Source organism: Anabrus simplex, chromosome 1 (assembly GCF_040414725.1).
Source record: "Anabrus simplex isolate iqAnaSimp1 chromosome 1, ASM4041472v1, whole genome shotgun sequence".
Taxonomy (NCBI): domain Eukaryota; kingdom Metazoa; phylum Arthropoda; class Insecta; order Orthoptera; family Tettigoniidae; genus Anabrus; species Anabrus simplex.
In genome coordinates, this window is record NC_090265.1 from 1,791,465,931 (window position 1) to 1,791,485,643 (window position 19,713).

General features: G+C 37.4%; 1 protein-coding gene across 2 annotated transcripts in view; it reads right to left on the reverse strand.

Moving 5' to 3' along the window:
* Positions 1 to 16,649, reverse strand: part of LOC136858771 (tubulin polyglutamylase ttll-4) — a 407,488-nt gene extending 390,839 nt beyond the window's left edge. For both annotated transcript variants that reach the window (XM_067138563.2, XM_067138562.2), the window contains exons 1-3: positions 16,594 to 16,649; positions 12,786 to 14,026; positions 4,453 to 4,565 (exon numbers count right to left, since the gene is read on the reverse strand). In XM_067138563.2, coding sequence (XP_066994664.2) covers positions 4,453 to 4,565; positions 12,786 to 13,946 — 1,274 coding nt within the window. In that variant the 5' untranslated portion in view covers positions 13,947 to 14,026; positions 16,594 to 16,649. The remainder of the gene's footprint in view (positions 1 to 4,452; positions 4,566 to 12,785; positions 14,027 to 16,593) is intronic.
* Between the last annotated feature and the right edge of the window lie 3,064 nt (positions 16,650 to 19,713).

Below are 19,713 nucleotides of genomic sequence, written 5' to 3' on the forward strand. Positions count from 1 at the left end.
TCATCGACTGTTTTCGGTGCTTCGTCAACGCCGTCCCCAACAACAACATTCCGAACACACTGCTCACAAATCCAGTCAACATTTTCATTAGTTTTTACGTCTCTAGGGCAATTTCCGCACTTATAATGCCACCATCGATCACATGAATCACACAATATTCCATTTTTCACTAATTTTCGACATTTTCCGCACTTTTCGTCACAATTTACGGTTAATTTACTCGGAGAATAAAACACTACGTCGTCATTACCGGGCGCCATTTTGAATTTCATGCAATGATTGGAAAGTTTGAATTCTCAGGTCAGTGTAATCCACTCATTTACCAAGTTTCAAACCCCTTAAAAAAGCGTAACATCAGTATCGCATTTAGAACAATAACACCAATCAGAACTTCTTCAATCACAACACAGTCAATGTAAACAGTAGTCTTTATTCAGGATTCGGTATATACAGGCTTACATGCTCGCAATGTAGCGTCTCATATATCAGACAAACAGGCCAGAGTTTTTACACAAGATACTTGGAGCACTATAACGCTGACAAGCACAATAAGTTTTCAGCATTGAGCTCTCATATGAAAGAAATAGGGCATCAATTCACAACTATAGAACAGGATCTTAAAATTATCAAAAGAGTAAGCAAAGGTAAATTAATGAACGAGCTACAGAACATTTAAATTTATTTAGACCAGTACAATAAAAACCAAAATCTCAACGATATAATAGAAGTTAAAAATCCCCCTATATGAGATATTACCTTATTTATTACAAATATTGAATTTAAAACAAAATAACTTTCTAAAAAAAGTTTAATTCTTTGTCCTAAAAAACTCCCACTACTTTAACACACACAACTCCCTCCTAGTCTGCCCCTACAAACTCCCTGCAGCCAACAGCACAAACTTAAGGCCCCGCCTATCCACTCATCCCCACCACACCCCCCACCCCTACCCTCACACCGATACAACACAAGAAGCACAAAGGTCAGTCAATCCAGCACTGCCAGAGCAGCTAGTCACCTCCACAACAGTCGAGGGTAAGTAACATGCACACAGTGACTTCTTTAAATTCAGCTGTCTTCAATTCTAAGTCTAATTTCTCTATACTCTTCTCGTTACAGACATTACCTACACACTTCTCAGTTATTCAGAGCCAACATTCATGCAACATTTAATACCAAGTCTGAACATCCCCTTTCGACCATTAGCATAAGAGGCAGCAGTCGCATTCTCAAGCTAAGACACTTCTAGCATCGCTAGTCGAGAACCCATTCTTCAATTCTGCAACGGGATTGAGAAGAATGCTGGATCCAAACTACATAAGCTATTATAATAATAATAATAATAATAATAATAATAATACTGTCAACAGGCCCCTAACTAAACAGTTCAACAATCTTATACTCAAAACAAAATCTCAACTAAGAGTGGTTAAAAAACTACAATTCAACTTCAAATTCTAGGAAACACTATTTTATGACTTCAACCAGATAAAAAAAATTCTAACCAGATTCCATTTAACATGCTAAAAAAACCACAAGCATGTTCAAGTAGAACTTTTTATTATATGAACTAGGATCACAGTTTTAGCCATAGACATTCAAACAACATTGGAAATATGGACATACGGTCAACTACTGTAGTTCTTAAAAAGTTTTTTTTATTCATAAGATTTCATCAACAACAATCATCCATTTCATCCACACCTTTTAGATGCTTTTTATTGTGTAAATGCATTAAACTGTCAAATAGAACATCCAATAAAACTTTTTAACTTCGTATAAACGTAGTATCCATATAATCTTTTTGGAAACGGTAAATCAGGTTCCTGATCAATGGTGAAAAGGTACAAGATAAAGGCTGATGATGCCCATATAACAGGTGAAACATGTCCCTAAAAGTTATTATGACAAGTTATAAATCTTAATGTAAGAACTTTACTTTGTATTGAAAGGCGGTTTATTGATAAACATTCATGAAAATTTTTGACTTAAGTGGTATTTTTTTTTTTTTTTTTTTTGCTAGTTGCTTTACGTCGCACCGACACAGATAGGTCTTATGGCGACGATGGGACAGGGAAGGGCTAGGAGTTGGAAGGAAGCGGCCGTGGCCTTAATTAAGGTACAGCCCCAGCATTTGCCTGGTGTGAAAATGGGAAACCACGGAAAACCATTTTCAGGGCTGCCGACAGTGGGGTTCGAACCTACTATCTCCCGAATACTGGATACTGGCCGCAATTAAGCGACTGCAGCTATCGAGCTCGGTTAAGTGGTATGTACAACGTAAGAATAATAATGAAGCCTCCACCATATCAATACCTTTATTTATATATTATTAGTTACAGTAATCACAGTACCGGTTTCGACCCCTCGAGGGTCATCCTCAGCTGTCATATACAAATATAGTTATTAAAACATCACATAAGAAGGTGTTGTACATACATGAAAATTGACCAATTCGACAGGTGGTTTAAAATAAATTATATGTTAAAATGGTAAAATGAGTCTTTTCTTCTTCAATTATAAAAAGATTACGTAATGTAAAAGACAAGTCCTTATAATGTTCTTGTTGATTTGATAAGTGTAAATTGAGATTTGTACTATTGTGTATGCACTAATGTTCTTAAAGTGATCACTATTTTACGTTAAATCTTATAATTAATTATTAAAAACATTTCGAAATTTTATTCTTCTGGTGATTATGTTGCTTATTTCACGATGTCCTTCAGTTGGTAGTATGTGTATCTTGAAGTGATCTGGATACTTTCTATGAGGAAATAGGTCGTAGTTTAATGTTCGGTTCGATGCATTGTCTATGTACTATATTCATAGTATATACTAAATGCTGAGTTAATAGTAATGCATAACGTAAGTATAAAAATTTGTTTGATTTGCGACGTGCACCTTAATATGACGTTATATACTATGTCAAGTGTCAAATGGTTTACATTTTATGTCTTAAATGATAGCGTGTAGGCTTTTTTCTATATGTTGTAGGCTGTGATATTCTGGGTGTTGACACTAAGTGCGTTGCACGGCAGCACGTCGAGTTCTCTTATAGATTATGATTAAGTGGTATGTTCCGAGCTGTCAGTGAAGAGATGGCACGGAAGGACATTAGTAGACGAATACGCTCGAGTGGTGTCTTTAAAAGTAGGAAAGATCACAAAATGAAGGTAAAGTTGAAATTCAAGAGGACAAATTGGGGCAAATATTCGTTTAAGGAAGGGGAGTCAGGGATTGAAATAACTTACGAAGGGAGATGTTCAATAATTTTCCAATTTCTTTGAAATCATTTAAGAAAAGCCTATGAAAACAACAGATAGGGAATCTGCCACCTGGGTGACTGCCCTAAATGCAGATCAGTATTGACAGATTATTGATTGCATCCAATGGACAATAAGCTGATGGGTGATACTACAATGCAAAGCTATTGGGCTTTAGGTTGTTCTTGCCCGAAGGTAAGTTGCGTCCTTAATGATGCAACTTGTACATGAAACATTGGTATTGGAAGAACACAGTTGAAAAAAAAACACATAAGAGGGCAATCGCATCCAGAATCTGCTGCTGAAAAAGAAACAAACCTCTGCAGGCAAGCAACTGAGAAAAAAAATTCAAGAATCCATGGATATATCCATGTTCCGCACCGAGCAAGCAACTTGTAGCCGCATCTCGCCGCATCACCGACTGAATGGGTTAACATTATACACTATACTACTATGAAATAATTTGAAAGAAACTCCTTAATTTTGCATTTGGCAGATGCAAATTTTGTAAATGGAAGATCATTTTCTCTGCAATTTATATTTCTTTCTTGTTTTGTATAAATCAATAATACCAAAAATCAAACCTAAACAAAACTTCCACTTACACAAGTATTTGTGGTAATACAACTTCAATACTATTAGCCTACATCAACATGCAAATAGAAAACTTGTCAAGTTTTAAGAACATCACAAGGCCGATGACCTAGATGTTAGGCCCCTTTAAACAACAAGCAACAAACAAGCAGAACATCACAAATCCCCAAAGTTACAATACCTTTATAGAAAAACAAAATACGAAGTTCAATCTGTAATGTCACCGATTGCAATAACTGCAAAGGAACATTCCCATAACCATAAATGACTTTTAAGGGACAGAACTTTAATTTGTAAAAGTTGCTCTAAATGCTGCAACATGCAGCCCTTAGTTCTAGTGAAATTGGAACATTAACTCTCAAAGAATACATTAAGTTCTAATGTATTTTTAATGCATTTCTTAGTAATGTGCAATAGAATTAAAATTAGGCAGGGTTTCCTTTTCTTAAAGATACATAGGCTGGTTTTAATCTAAAGAAAACTTTGTAAATATAACCTGGATATCTTTTGTTAGAATGTTTATTCACACTGAAGACACAGCAAATATTATAAACAAAATAAAATGACAATGCAAAAAAAAAAAAAGGGTACTTACTCATCAGCAAAATCTGAATCAGATGAACACAAACTAGCTTCTTCATTGAAAGCTACAGGAAGCACTTTACTGAAGGGAACACCAGGCTTCACCTTTGTTGGGACATGTGGAAGCTGAAAGCAGTAAGCTGATATTACTACAAGTCTAATAGGGACAGAGTCTGCAGGAAGACTTGGGAGAGGGAAGGAGAGTCCATGGGCCTTGGAAACAACAGGTAGTAGGGGAAGTAATTTTCTCTGACATACAGATCAAGAAGACAGTGCATGCAATATGTTTTAAGCTCTTAGTTCTCATTCCCAACAACACTTAATTATTAATTAGTTTGTAGTTACATTATCTGAACTGGCAGAAAAATGAACATTTCAGCAAAAATATTTATATTCTTACTCAAAGATATATCACATGAAAATTATGAAAGACAGAAAGTCAATTATCCAACATTTGTCTATTTAAACCTGTTTCTTAACACACACCATATAAATTTTACAAACATTCTTATGTTAAATAACAGTCTCTCGGCAAAATCTTCAATTAACATCAAAACATATTATTTTATGATGCTTTTAGAGTAAAATAATGTGTGATTAAACAAACTGATAAGGAAACAAATATCAATATTACACACAAGTGACGAACATGCAGAACAACCATAAAGCATAGGTTACAGTACATCGAAAAATGAAGAAGGAATGGTGCATCCAAACGTTACAAGACTATTAAACACCAGACTAGCATAGCCTTCTCGATTTCCCTATTCTCAATTCAAATATTTCATGGTTCTGAATGAGTATCAAATACCAGTGATATAATGATACAGAAATTTGAATGGAAGTGCATGCAGCTATATTGTAATATTTGGCATTAAGAACTTCAATATAAAATAAATACAGTGGAATCTCTCTTTGTGGATACCTCTAAGATGTAGACCTTACCCTGATACTGACAGAATTTTATGTCCTTACATAAATCCTATACCTTTTGAGGACACTCCCTTCACTACGAACACAAATATAGTAAAGATGACAATGAAGGTTTATACATTTCAAGAGACTTGTGAATGCAAAGAAATGCAACACACTGCAGGTACTTCCTGGAAATGTTTTGTGTACCTAGACTGTGTGTGGTAGCCTGCTGAGTCTCTATAATCACAGTAGCATTAGTAGGGATTTGAAACGCGTGTCATAAATCTGTTACTCTTCATTTCTACACAGGGATGTCCACTCTTAGTGCTGACAGTAAAGTGTCGAGCCAAGACAACAAAGCAGCACACAGATGTTTTCAACAAATCAGCCTAGACAAGTTACTAATGGAAATATGTCATAAAACCGTGAGTTAGACAGTTGAAGTACAATATATAGTAGTAATTTGAAATTATTCTAATTTCAACTGTTAACATACCGTACTGTACAATAAAACTACGTACTAAATTATCTCTTAAAATGTCTCTTTTGGATAGTACTGTATATGCTTGTCAAGAGACAAATGTAGCTTGTGTAAGCATCCCTCTCATTGATGGAGACAGGTGGATGAAGACAAATTTTTGTATCTGATCAGTGTCCATATTAGGGAGGTTTTACGATAACAGGAATGCTACATGGAAGTGAAGTTAGCCAAGTACCTAATAATTCAGTCGGTGGTGGCATTGAAATTACCTAAGAAATACAGTAGAGTCTCGATTATCCGACCCAAACGGGACCTGGAGTATGTCGGATCAGCGAAAATGTCGGATAATACAGAATTACTTTGAAAATTAACTAAAACAAACAGGAAGGCCGTACTGTATTACTAAAACAATAACATGTTTTACAGCACTCTATTTATTGAATTATCAGTTCAATTGCACAGTACATGCAATATTGAACGAAAACATTCCAAGTATCTTACGAAAAGAAACTTGCCAACAATCAAGGATGAAAGGAGTTTCCGCCGATATTTCCTCTTCAGTGTTTCCAGTACACCTCGGTCCACTGGCTGGCATAATGACGTCACGTTAGGAGGGAGGAACATGAATTTGATGTCACCACTTCTAAGTTGCTGTTCATTTGGGTGTGATGGAGCGTTGTCTAGTTGAAGAAGAGGTTTTCTAGGGAGAGTGTTTGAAGCTAGAAATTTTTCTACAACCGGAACAAACTGTGTAACAAAACAGTCTTTACAGATGTCAGCAGACATCCAGGCAACCTTGAGATTCGTGTAATGGACTAGAAGAGCATTAACAGAAATATTTTTATAAATGCCCTAGGCTTCTTTGCTTTACCAATCATAAGCAATTTTCCTTTTAAGTACCCAGTAACATTACTACAGGCAAGAACAGTAAATCTTTCCTTACTACGCTTGTAGCCAGGTGCAGACGTCTCGGCTTGGGCTGCGAGAGTTTTTGATGGCAGCATCTTGAAATTTCGCCTAGTCTCATCACAATTAAAAATCTGTTAACCGGTTAATCCTTCAGCAAGTATTATTACTTGACATTCCTTTTTAAATTTCACAACCTCATCGGATTTAGCTGACAGTTTTTCTCCATAGATATTAAGCTGCCTAATTCCGTGCCGTTTTTTCCACCGATGAAGCCACCCAGCACTGGCAGTAAATTTAGGGTCCCCTTCATTAAACCTCCTTCTGGAAATACACCGCCTTTTCTTGCAGAAGGGGGCCAGATATAGGCAGGTCCTTTAGTCTCCACCAAAAGTTGAAAATTAAGTCTACCAGTGTCGGATAACACGGAATGTCGGATAAGCGAAGGTCGGTTGAGCGAGACTCTACTGTACTAGAAATATAAGACCGTCTAAAATAATGCTGATATGGCCACCAAAATGTTTACCACCCCATCATAACTTCTGAGTAGTCATGGTATAACATATGCCATTTAATAACTAACTAGTTTTTCCAAAAGCTACATAAATTAAAAAAACTCCAAAAATAGATTTCTCTCCAAACATACAACTGAAGAATTAGCTAAGGACTTTAGATTTTACCCATCTCAACTCATTTTCAAAGAATATACATGTATTGCAGAGAGTGTAAGGAGAGATGGAGGCGATTAGCTCTTTGCCTTAGCTGCTGGGTGTCCATCAGGGCAGTTGAGGTTTGAATACCAGCATACCCTGGATTGGAATTTATCATCTGAAAAACCACAGAGCATCAGTGGCTCCAGCAACTCCAGAAATAACTGAGGCATGCTGAAGAAAGTTTTTATACATACAGTATATCACAGAAAGTAAAATATCCAAGAGAATTCTTAGTACAGCTAGACTTGAGGCCAGAAAAGTGACTGGTATTACAAGAGCTGGACTTTTCATCAAGCTGTATATCAAGAGCAATATTGGGACACTTCAATAAAAATGTATTTGACAGAAGAAATATTCTTAACACATGAAATAAAATAAGTCCTGGAGTAGGAATTAATAAACAGAAAAAATAAATTAAATAAAACAGATCTCTAAAACTGATGTGTGCTGTTAAATATCTGATTTACAGGAGATCTCCATAAACATACTTGAATCAAAATAGGAAGTATGACTTTTGAGTTTACAACGCAAACTAAGCTTCATTCTCACAATCAATATAGGCAACCTAGTAATGAGAATGAGTTGAAAACTTCCATTTCTTTGCAAAATATTGAATCGCATTATCAACTTTTGAAGAACAATTTCTCTTTGTCATCCATGAGCTTGATAAATTTTGTTATGAACAGCTATAGCTACACTACCATGTGAATTAACTGGAACAAGGTATTTTCTTCCCATGATTTTCCGAATGGTTGGCAAGAGCTGTTATACGTGGCTTATTCTTAGATCCGATAGTCTCAACGCATTCTTTGCACTGTTAATCATTGGTAATTAATTTATGTGACAATTGTTTTAAGGGGCTGCCTGGCCGAGGCGGTAAAGGCATGCTCAGTTCGTCCGGAAAGACGTGGGTTTGAATCCCCGTCAGCAAGTCGTAAAATTTAAGAAACGAGATTTCCACTTCCAGAGGTGTACATGGCCCTGAAGTTCACACAGCCAGCACCAAAAATGAGTACCAGGTTAATTCCAGGGGGCAAAGGTGGCCGGGTGTAGAGCCAACCACTCTACCCCATTAAGTGCCGAGGTTACGGATAGTGGAAGCCTTTACCTTCCACCCCTCCAAGGGCCTCCATGGCCTGTATGGAAATGACTTTGCTCTTTGCTTTGCTTTGACAATTGTTTTATTTTAAAAGTGTAATTATTTTGATGTGTGTCGGTTTTGAGGAATTTTGAGGTTTTCTTGTGCGATTACCGATTAGTAATACCCATGTCTGCAATGATAAGCGTAGTGCGATTGTAGCATTATCTCAGAATACTTTGACACAAAGGACATTAACTACTCAGTGTTGGTGCAGGCACTAAAAATAAAATGATTCAGTGACACAAACAGACTGGCTCAATTTCACTGAAGAAAAACTGGAAACTGTGGCAGGAGAAAGAAAACACCACCAACTGATGAAACTTTTCTCCTCAGAAGTAAAAAAAAAAAAAAAAAAAATCAAACTCTAATCAAACTCTAGGCTCATTGCTATGGACTTGACTCACGAACTGGGGAAAAGGGAAGCGAATCTGCAGGTTTCTAATGTCCGTCGTAAACTTCTGGCAGCTGGAAGGAAAGTCCGCAAAACTGTAAAGAAATACCTTCTAACAGGAGAAATGTGCAGGAAACATCTCTTGTGGGCATATAGTCATCAGGAATGGACAATGGAACACTGGAAGAAGTTCTTTTCTCAGATGAGTCACTTTGAAGTGCAGGGGCAGAGGGTTCAATGTGTGTGCAGAGAAAAGAGTGAGCCAACAACTTCAGCACATTTGCAATAGACCACAAAACCAATCGCGAAGATGATGTTTAGGGGGCATTTCAAGCACAAATGATCAGGATCCTTATTAACAGTCAAAATGATGATGAAATCTGACCAGCACATCCAAATACTGGAAAGGAGAGTTGCTGATGAACTGCAGAAGAGGTTTACTTTTTTTTAAGGTACAGTCAAAGGTTCCACCTTTACAATACTAAATTTTTATTTAATTAGCAATTAACAAATGTCAGGACATGCTTCGTCCTTCTTGGTGGACATCATGAGCTGAAATACTTGTAAGATAAGTAAAATAGACAAAGACAAATACACATTTAAATACGATTCGGGTTAGCGAATATGTCAAGTTAAAATGCATGATAAAATTTGAAAAATGTTCTTAACTTTTAACGTTGCTAATAACAGTCGTTTTTGTTCTAGGAATATTCAACCACGACACAATTTTTCTCCACGTGTACACTTACAATCAAATATTCTGCCTGCCTCATAACCTAACCAAGAATCATCAACAACACATCATGCCAACAAGAAGAGCTCGATCATCAAATTCGAATGGAACTATTAAGTGTGTTAAACAATTTTATCTTCATTTTAACAGAACTAAAAAGCAATTGTACTCCAGCATTTCAAGAACATTCTTCAAATTTTATCATGCTTTTTAACTTGACTTATTCGGTATTTTAATGTGTATTTGTCTTTGTCTATTTTACTTATTTTACAAGTATTTTGGCTGATTATATCCAACAAGAAGGACGATACATATCCCAACATTTGTTAATTGCTAATTAAACAAAAACAATTTTAGTATTGTAAAGTTGGAACCTTTGACTGTACCATTAAAAAAGTATACTAACGACAATACGGACTTTGCAATGAAATTCATTTTATGCAGAAGAAGTTTCCAAATGGTGACTGAATTTTTCAGCAAGATTTGGCTCCTTGCCATAATTCAAAGAAAATGAAGAAATTCTTCAGTGAGATCAATATTCAGGCCAGGGAACCACCCTTGACATTAATCCAATAGAAAACATGGGGGTTATTTGCAAAAGGAGACTAACAAAAATTGACTTAAACAAAAAGTATGCACAATAAGAGTCTCTAGTTACAGTGTGGTTTCATGACGATAAAACTAAAAATATATGTGTTCTCAAAGCTTGTGGAATCTATGCCAAATCATTTATAAAGCAACATATAAAACAGAAAGCAGGATGTAGGCTAAGTTAGCTATAAGCAAAAAAAAAAAAGTTATGTGAATAAATAAAAAAAAAATGTATGTTATTGTCATGTTTCAATTAATTTGCATAGACCTGTACTGAACAATAACAGACTACAACAGAATCTCTGAAAGAATCTTTGCTTGCTAGAACAAATGTCTGCACAACACCAAAGTCTTTTAAAATAGCACAAGCACAGGACTTAAAACATCCTCCATATCTATCATTAATCATTGCTTACCAAGATCGATAACTGTTTAATGATGATTATTATTGTTGTTGTTTAAAGGGGCCTAACAGCTAGGTCATCAGCCCCTAATGGTACAAAGTGCAATGAAATGAAACGATAATTAAAATTTCAAAATGTATCCACTGACTAAAATATAAAACAAATGATGACCCAGTTGGAACAGTGAAAAGGAAAAAATAAGGTAAAAGTTTACTATACGCACCACAGCATACATTACATTATTTCTAACAGTAAAATGTATAAATCTTACCTCATGCAGTTGACCCCCTATTTAACGCCACTCTCAGTTATTGGCCACGACAAGCAACGACTGGATATTCCTTATGAACTACCTCGGTATAAAGCCACCTCCACCTATCGCCATGCACCATTGGTGGCACAGGTACAGAAGTGCCCACAAAATGTTATTAATGTGCTCGAGATATCACCAATCACCGATTTTAAATTATAAGAAACCTCTTCTTTGAATGGAAAAACGGCTCTTACCTGATCCTTTAGAAATGTGAGCAGGTTAAGTGTGCTACCAAACCTCGTTACCTGTAGCTCATTATCCCGAGTGGCATGGTGCTGGGGATTGAATCATCTTGCCATAGATGAGAACTTCCTTAAGTCTTTAATAGACTGTATCCAAGAAAAGCTTTAGAAGCCTGGACAAAGCAGTCTGAGGATGAAGAACTTGATATGATAGCACATCTTGACCTGTTTTAAACTTCAGTCCTGTCTGCATGTTCTATACGTACAAGTTTCTATGATGAATAAACAAAAGATTTTGTGTGTGAAAGATAGGCGAGAAGTGTGTGCTTATAAAGAACAGTATCCTTCGGTTAATCAGAAGAACACTGCGAATCATTTTTCATTGTTATCAGGGAAAATCATAAGCAGAGGAAGAAATGAAGTATATAACATCTGTCAAGGGATTGCTCTGAGCAAAATACAGACATCTTATAACTGCATGTTTATTAACACTATTTCAGAAAACCCCTATACTGTACATCACTACGTAGACGCTTGAGTCATTCAACTTGCTGTTCTAAAATAGTGACCTTGATTCAATGTCACCCTCTTTATTGCTGCCTCTGTGGATCAGTGGTAGAGTTTTGGCCTCCGGATCCCAAGATAGCGGGTTCAGAGGTAGTCTGATTTTTGAAGGGCGGAAAGAAGTCCATTCGACACTCCATGTTGTACGATGTCGGCATGTATAAGATCTCTGGCGACACATTTGGTGTTTACCCGACAAAATCGATTTCAGCCATAGTCGCCCAAGAGAATTTTGATTCACACAGTCTGCCATCTAGCAGGCCTAGAGTAAAACAGAACATCGAAATTGACGAGCAGACAGCCAGATGGCATCGAATTGAAATGTATGCACGCAGTATCTGAGGCCATACGATTATTATTATTATTATTATTGCGCCAAAAAATGCTCTGGACAAACAATAGCGCTATACTGAAGAATAACTGTGTTTCGATGTGGAAACAGCTATAGAAGGAGGAGAACGATATGTTCATTGCCAAAGCCGTGAAACAAAAATACTTTTACAGTAAAATATTATGAAACAAGCGACATTCTTCATTTCACTCATATTAACAGTCACAGCAGTTGGCTGAAATTTATAACAGAATGGCACCACTCCCAGAATGAAATACAGATATGTAAGACTGCCAATTGTAACAAATGAATTGGCTAAGGCTCTTGTTAAAATAAACCAGTCAATCGCCATTACAAATTCATCCTAGGTGATTTAGACCAATGGATGTCACTATGAGCCAGATCTGTCTAGACTGTCACAAACAGGCCATCTCGTCAACAGCACTGGGCTGGGGGAGTCTGGAGTGCATATAGTGAACGTCTTAGGAAAATTGCCACAAGGTACTAGCCAAAATTTTCTACAAAGGAAAACTCAAGGAAATTCCTACTACCTGTGTCTTGAAACACTTAACTCATAATTTGGGTGGTTAATTTCTAAAAAAATATATAGGAAAATTAACATTACTATATACTGTATATACCTAAACATTTTTAAGCAACAAGTCAGATGTACAAAATTACCTTGGCATCATGAACCCGATGGCTTGGTCCTTTATATCGCTGCATACTAGAACCACCTTGGGATGCTGGAGCTGGAGCAGCAGCAGCGTGTGAAACATCTTGAGGAAGGTTAGGAGAAATATCTCGAGCTCTCTTGGGTTCCCAAGACGATTCCTGTTTTCCACCACCATTGCTACATCCCGCTCCAGGTTCTGACTCACTACGTTGACGAAGTCTCTTCCCATCTACTCCACCACGTAATTCTCTGAGTTTGCTACGTAAAACTTCTACCTCATGTAAATATTGCTCTTGCATTGAATCCGAACTCAAAGAACACGGTTGTCTCGAATATAAGTTATCGCTTCCTCCAACAGGACATAAGAAGCCATCTCCTTGCATTTCTCTCCTGTTATAAGCATAATGCTGCTGCATATTTATTGAGCTACAACTATTGGGACGCGTTGGAATTCCAGCAGGCATGCTGCTGTAATCTTGGTAATCTCCATTGCTTGTCCATGATGAAGAATTAACCAGACTACTTTTTCTATGGTAATCAGAATGTAATTTCCTATGGAAAGGACTGTTAGAATGTCGACCTCTACCTGCCATCATGTCACTGGAATAACTATTATCACAGGAACTAACAAAATGTTTTGAATTCTCACCACCTGACATATTTTGAGCAACACTAATGGATTCATAGCCTTTGGAGTGATACTGAAAAGGTGTTGGTAGTAATCTCTCCTTATATTTCTTAATTGGGGATGCAACATTAGATCGAATAGCTCTGTTTTCCATATTGCCATCAATGTCCATGGTCTGCCACGTTCTTTCTTCAAAATTAAAACACAATTCACTAGAGTTACGACTAGCTATGCTATACGACGACTGCTGATAAGGGCTATTACGTAAATCATATTCCTTAACTATCTTTCTCTTCCAATGATGCGACTGATATGGGGGCGTTTCATATGGTCGATTGTGTTCTCTCAATGGGTCAGCCTCGAGGCCCTCACTTTTGCTACGTCGACGTCCACATCTACCATTCTGACGTACTTCACAAATTGGACACCAATGGGCATAAGAAAAGCGGCACTTAGCAGGATTGCAATCCAAATCAGGCTGCAATTCTGACTGATGATATCCTGAAGCTACCTTATGTACAACATATGGAGTAGCCATGCTTTTTAACAGTCAGAGGCAGCTGCCTGCCATTTAACAGCACAGTCCCTTTAAATTTAAACTTCAATCCCACTAACATTCTGAAAAAAGGTAAGAAGAAAATATTTAGCAGATAACAAAGGGAACTAGGTAAATATTTTTCTTAAGAACATAGCATAGACTATTAGAAAATTATTCATCAAACAAGAGTGCACCTACGAAGTTCGATCAAATATAAACGGGATTTTTGTTCCTGAACATCAACAGTTGGTAGGACTGGCCTCACGCTTCTGCTATGCTTAGGCGGGGCCGTTGGGAATGGGGAGAGCGTGCTGTTAGATATTTCCCCCCGTTTCGTCAGTAGGCCTAACGCTCGTGTCGGAGCAACAGGTGCACCCCTTCACTGCGCAAGGCATAATTATAAAATTTCTTGCTCATGAAAGGGTTACAGCGACGGAAATTTACCAGAGACTGACTGCACAGTTCGGTGATCAAACATTGTCAAGGACACGTCTGTTTGCCTGGCATAAAATTTCAAGGAAGGACGAGAACGTGCGGAAAATCAGCAACACGAACCAGCATTACAGACGAAAACATTTGTGCGGTTAAAGACATTATTGATGACTATCGACAGTACCAGAAATTGCAGAACAAGCAGGAATCACTTTTGGAAGCTGTCAAGCAATCATCACCAACGACCCAGAGTTCCGTACAGTGTGTTCCAGATGGGTCCCTCACCTTTTGACCGAAAATCTGAAGTTTGGAGGTCTGTCAGAGGCTTACAGCAAGGTTTGTGGAAGGAGTTGGTGCATTTTTTAGTCTGATCGTCACCTGCGACGAAACACGGGTCCACCACTAAACTCCCAAATCCAAACAAGCCAGTAAGGAGTGGCGGAGGAAAGGGGAGGCAGCACCAGTGAAAGCCAAGACTCCACTGTCAGCTGGCAAGGTTCTTGCAACCGTTTTTTTTCGATCGGCGATGCATTTTGCTGATTGATTCTTTGCATGAACGACGCACAATCAATGCTGCTTACTACTGCGAGCTGTTGAACAAGGCGAGGGTTGCATATCGCCGCAAAAGACGAGGTCAACCAATTCGACAGGTCATCCTCCTCCACGACAATGCACGGCCCAATACTGTAGCTCTAACTCCCTCCAAGCTACAGGAAATGCACTGGACTACACTTGATCATCCTCCTTACAGAACAGACTTATCGCCCTGCGATTTCCTTTTGTTCGGACCGCTTAAGGAAGCTCTAGGAGGGCAACGAATTGAAGATGACGAGAGTGTGGAAGACTTCATGTGCAACCGGCTGGTGATACGACCCTGTTCTTTTTACGATGAGGGCGTCAAAAAGTTGCCCATACACAGGGACAAGTGCATTCCCAAAGCAGGAAACTATGTAGAAAAATAAATTGTAATTGCCTTGTGTTTTTCAATAAATGAATTTAAATAAAAACTAAAATCCCATTTATATTTGATCCCCCTTGTACAATATTACTGTTAAAGGATGGCAAATTACTAAATTTATAGTGACATTCTTCCTGATAAATAGGCATGCAGAAAGTAAATTTACATTACTTGTTCCTTTGCATTTCATGGTCACTCCCTAAATTAAAATAGGATATGCAAGGACTGAAGTTTAGATAAAATGTCTGAATTTTATTTATCAGTTTTTTGTTTTTGTTTTTTAGGAAAAAGACATTTCAATATTTCTTTCATGCCAGGGATAAAGGTATAAGTCAAAAGTAGCTGTGTTTCAAGGCAAAAGTTTGAAGTTTTGAAAACTGACACGCTATTAATTGTAGAGGGTTTGAAATGAATAGGCCTACATCAACATATGTGGAAAATTGTATTTTCTTTTTTTAATGATCACTTTCTTCTGCTAATTGTTGAAAACTAAATCAGTAACTTGTACTATCAGGACCCTATATAACATGACATGCTCTTACTCTCTGGCACAAAAGATTTCACACCCATTCAAGAACAGAACATTACAAGTCCTATTTTATAACTGGAGGCTATTGAGCAAAAATTGAATATTATAGGTTACACAGGAAAATAATTTTATTAAATTATTAAATGATCCCATTAAATCTATTATTCAATGAAACAAGATAAATTACTGTTTAATATTAACACTAAAGGCGGCATAGATACTTCAAAAGGGAAAAATCAAGATTAGCCTACAGCAAAAAAGTACAATATTTAAATATTTACGTCAAACAGTGTAATGTTACATTAACACAATATAAGAGAAGTATAAGAGAAATATGTTAAAAGGAAAAGACTCGTTCTTATTAAACTCTTTTTCTCATATACATGATACCCCCCATAACCTAATTCGCCACATGCAGTGTTTATCCTTTACGAGAAAAAGTACACAAACTTCTTTTTCAGTCTAAAAATATTTTCCAAACGCGCGGGAAGAATGCGCGCCCGTGGTATTTATATTATCATAAAATGCTGTATAAAAGCCCATCAATATGAAGCATGCCGTTCAAACATTTTCATAATAGAACCGAATAATCACAAAGAAAGTAAGGTAAACAAATATAATACAGGTGCTACAATTATTACCGCACCTTCGAACTGCACTACGAATTATAATAGCAAGCACAACACAAGCGTACGAGTTTTGCAACTCATATCTTTCAATATACTCACCGCAAAAAAAATAACTATCACCGCACACGACCTACCATCATGTCCCACAAGTGAAGTTGGATAAAATTTGCAAATCGATTCGATCTTTTACCTCAAATATTAATGCCAACATACAGATGACAAAACATTGGAGCACACCAATGCGCATTCAGCAGCTCACACCGGTCTTCATTTCACACAGAATAATGTTTCGATATAGCACTGCTCGTATTTTAACTTGATGGGTAATATTTTCGTTCCTTGTTGCTTTTCATTAAATATGAATTGGGTATAGTTTGCGTTAATATCTTCATGGCTCTTCACAATCTGATTTGTTCATTTACGGCGCTCCGCAACTTCAATTGGTTGGTAGGTGTGGTAAGAATAAAACCTTCAATTCCAATACAGTAAAAAGCGGCAATTTGCTTGCCGCGTTACGAAAAATATGAATGATATCATCAGCATAGCAGTACATGAATTTGATACGAGCCGGAAACAATGGACAATATCATTGATTTACTTAAAAACTACTCCACTAACATTAACCAACAAGACACGAAGATAGCTTATTGATCAAAACATACCGGTACCTTGTTGTCACTCGTAGGCCTACTCGTAGTTTGAACTAAAAAGTAATATTTAGGCTGATCTTTTGTCGTGTTTATATCTTGATTCAAAGATGGTACTATATTGCTCCTCGTTTGTTTTTGTAGGGAATCGAAAGCCAATCAGAAAAAGCAATGAATCATGTAGTTAAATTCGTTTCTTGCTGAAAGTATTATGCCTCCATGGATTGTTTTGGCATTTTGGGCGAGTTGCTGCACCATTGAGATCTATTGATTTGTTAAGTACCTATTCCATTTTTTCTCAATGATCTGTGTCACGGCCTTCTTTCTGTGTATATATTACGAATATATCAGGAGTGATATAAATCTTATTCGGAAACCAAGTTGAACGATTGACAGGAACAATATTTCCTTAAGGCTTAAGAATAGGAATCAGATTATTATATTGGTCTGAAAATACTGAAGATTGTCCTCAAATTATTCCGATCTAAAAACAAACTAAATATGATCCGATTTTATAAATACAGTGTACAATCTATTTTATTTTCTAATGTTGGAATTTGGAACCAAGGATTGGCCGCAAATGTCACGTACATTTACCAGCAAGTTGGCGGCAACTCTAGTACAAAGTCGGGGGCACTCGACAGTTCTCGGCCTTGTAGCACAGCTGTCGCAATAGCCTGCACGGCGTCAGAACGAAGCAAATCAGAAGCGTCGGTCGTGCTCGGTTCAAATACGGGCTTGCATGCTTCTGTGGGTCTGTGGATCGGAAAGTAAGATATTTGGGGGGGGGGGGGGGCTATTTATTATATTCCTTTTTTTTTCCTAGCTTTTCCCACTAATAAAGATACCACTCGCTTTGCTACACATACAATCACCTAGGATTGCAAAAAGCGAGTGGCGGATGCTGGAATCAGGTTGTGGGCTACCGGTACCACTAGACTTAGGTTACCCTTTTCCGGTGGTTGGTTTAGTGAACGTGGTGAACGTCAAGCCTTAACCGTTTTTAGCTCCAGGCAAATAGCCAACGGAGAAGCCTGCTCTGTTGTCAAGGCTGATCAGTGGAAATGGTAGCCTAAGGTTTAGTCCGGCTTTGTGGCTAAATGGACAGAATGCTTGCCTTTGGTCTGATGGCCCCGGTTCAATGATCAGAATCAACCCTATCGCACTGTTAATATCGGTACCTCTGGTTTGGGGACTGGATATTTATGACGTCTTCGCCATTTATTTTATCCTCATTCGGTCACCACCAAGTCTATATGCCACGCACCATTATTATTATTATTATTATTATTATTATTATTATTATTATTATTATTATTATTATTATTATTATCATTAAATAAAAATGTTGAATCTTACAGCGGTCATGCCCATCGTTCACTGGTTTATTAGCTTCCTCAGGAGATCAGTGATGATGTCCGACCCATGATCACGGGTTCGTTTCCAACCAACAAAAGAGAACACTAAACCTGAAAGATTGCATTTCATTTTAGCAAATCTATCTATAAAAAGAAAACTATATTGCTCCTATAACAGCACCCTGCACTGTCTTCCTACAAGGATGTAGAAGTAAACGGAAGTGAAATACCAGCACTCTGTTATCTACCTAATTAAGTCAGAAGTAGGAAGTGAGGAAATATAGGCTATACGATGAGGAACGCATGATTGCAGTAGCGGCGATTGGTAATTAGAAGTAGGGGGACAAAAAAAAATGTCCAGGCAACAAAAAGTTTCCCGGTTTGTGAGGTACAGTAGGAGAGAAGAGGGATATATATATATGAAAACTGAAAAAAAGAAAAAAAGCTACAAAACGGTACGTAAGTTTTTGAGCCTCTCTGAGCCAATTTCGACAGAGAGGTAAAGTTTGACAGTTTACCAACTTAAGTGTGGTAATAGTTTTTTGAGATTTTGATTCAGTATGCGCCAGGTAATTGAAAAATCCTACGAGAGGAATAGACAGTTGTGTTTATGTTTCGTGGATCTAGAGAAAGCATACGACAGGGTACCGAGGGAGAAGATGTTCGCTATACTACGGGACTATGGAATTAAAGGTAGATTATTAAAATCAATCAAAAGTATTTAACTTATGTTGACAATTGGGCTTCAGTGAGAATTGATGGTAGAATGAGTTCTTGGTTCAGGGTACTTACAGGAGTTAGACAAGGCTGTAATCTTTCACCTTTGCTGTTTGTAGTTTACATGGATCATCTGCTGAAAGGTATAAAATGGCAGGGAGGGATTCAGTTAGGTGGAAATGTAGTAAGCAGTTTGGCCTATGCTGACGACTTGGTCTTAATGGCAGATTGTGCCGAAAGCCTGCAGTGTAATATCTTGGAACTTGAAAATAGGTGCAATGAGTATGGTATGAAAATTAGCCTCTCGAAGACTAAATTGATGTCAGTAGGTAAGAAATTCAACAGAATTGAATGTCAGATTGGTGATACAAAGCTAGAACAGATCGATAATTTCAAGTATTTAGGTTGTGTATTCTCCCAGGATGGTAATATAGTAAGTAAGACTGAATCAAGGTGTCGTAAAACTAATGCAGTGAGCTCGCAATTGCGATCAACAG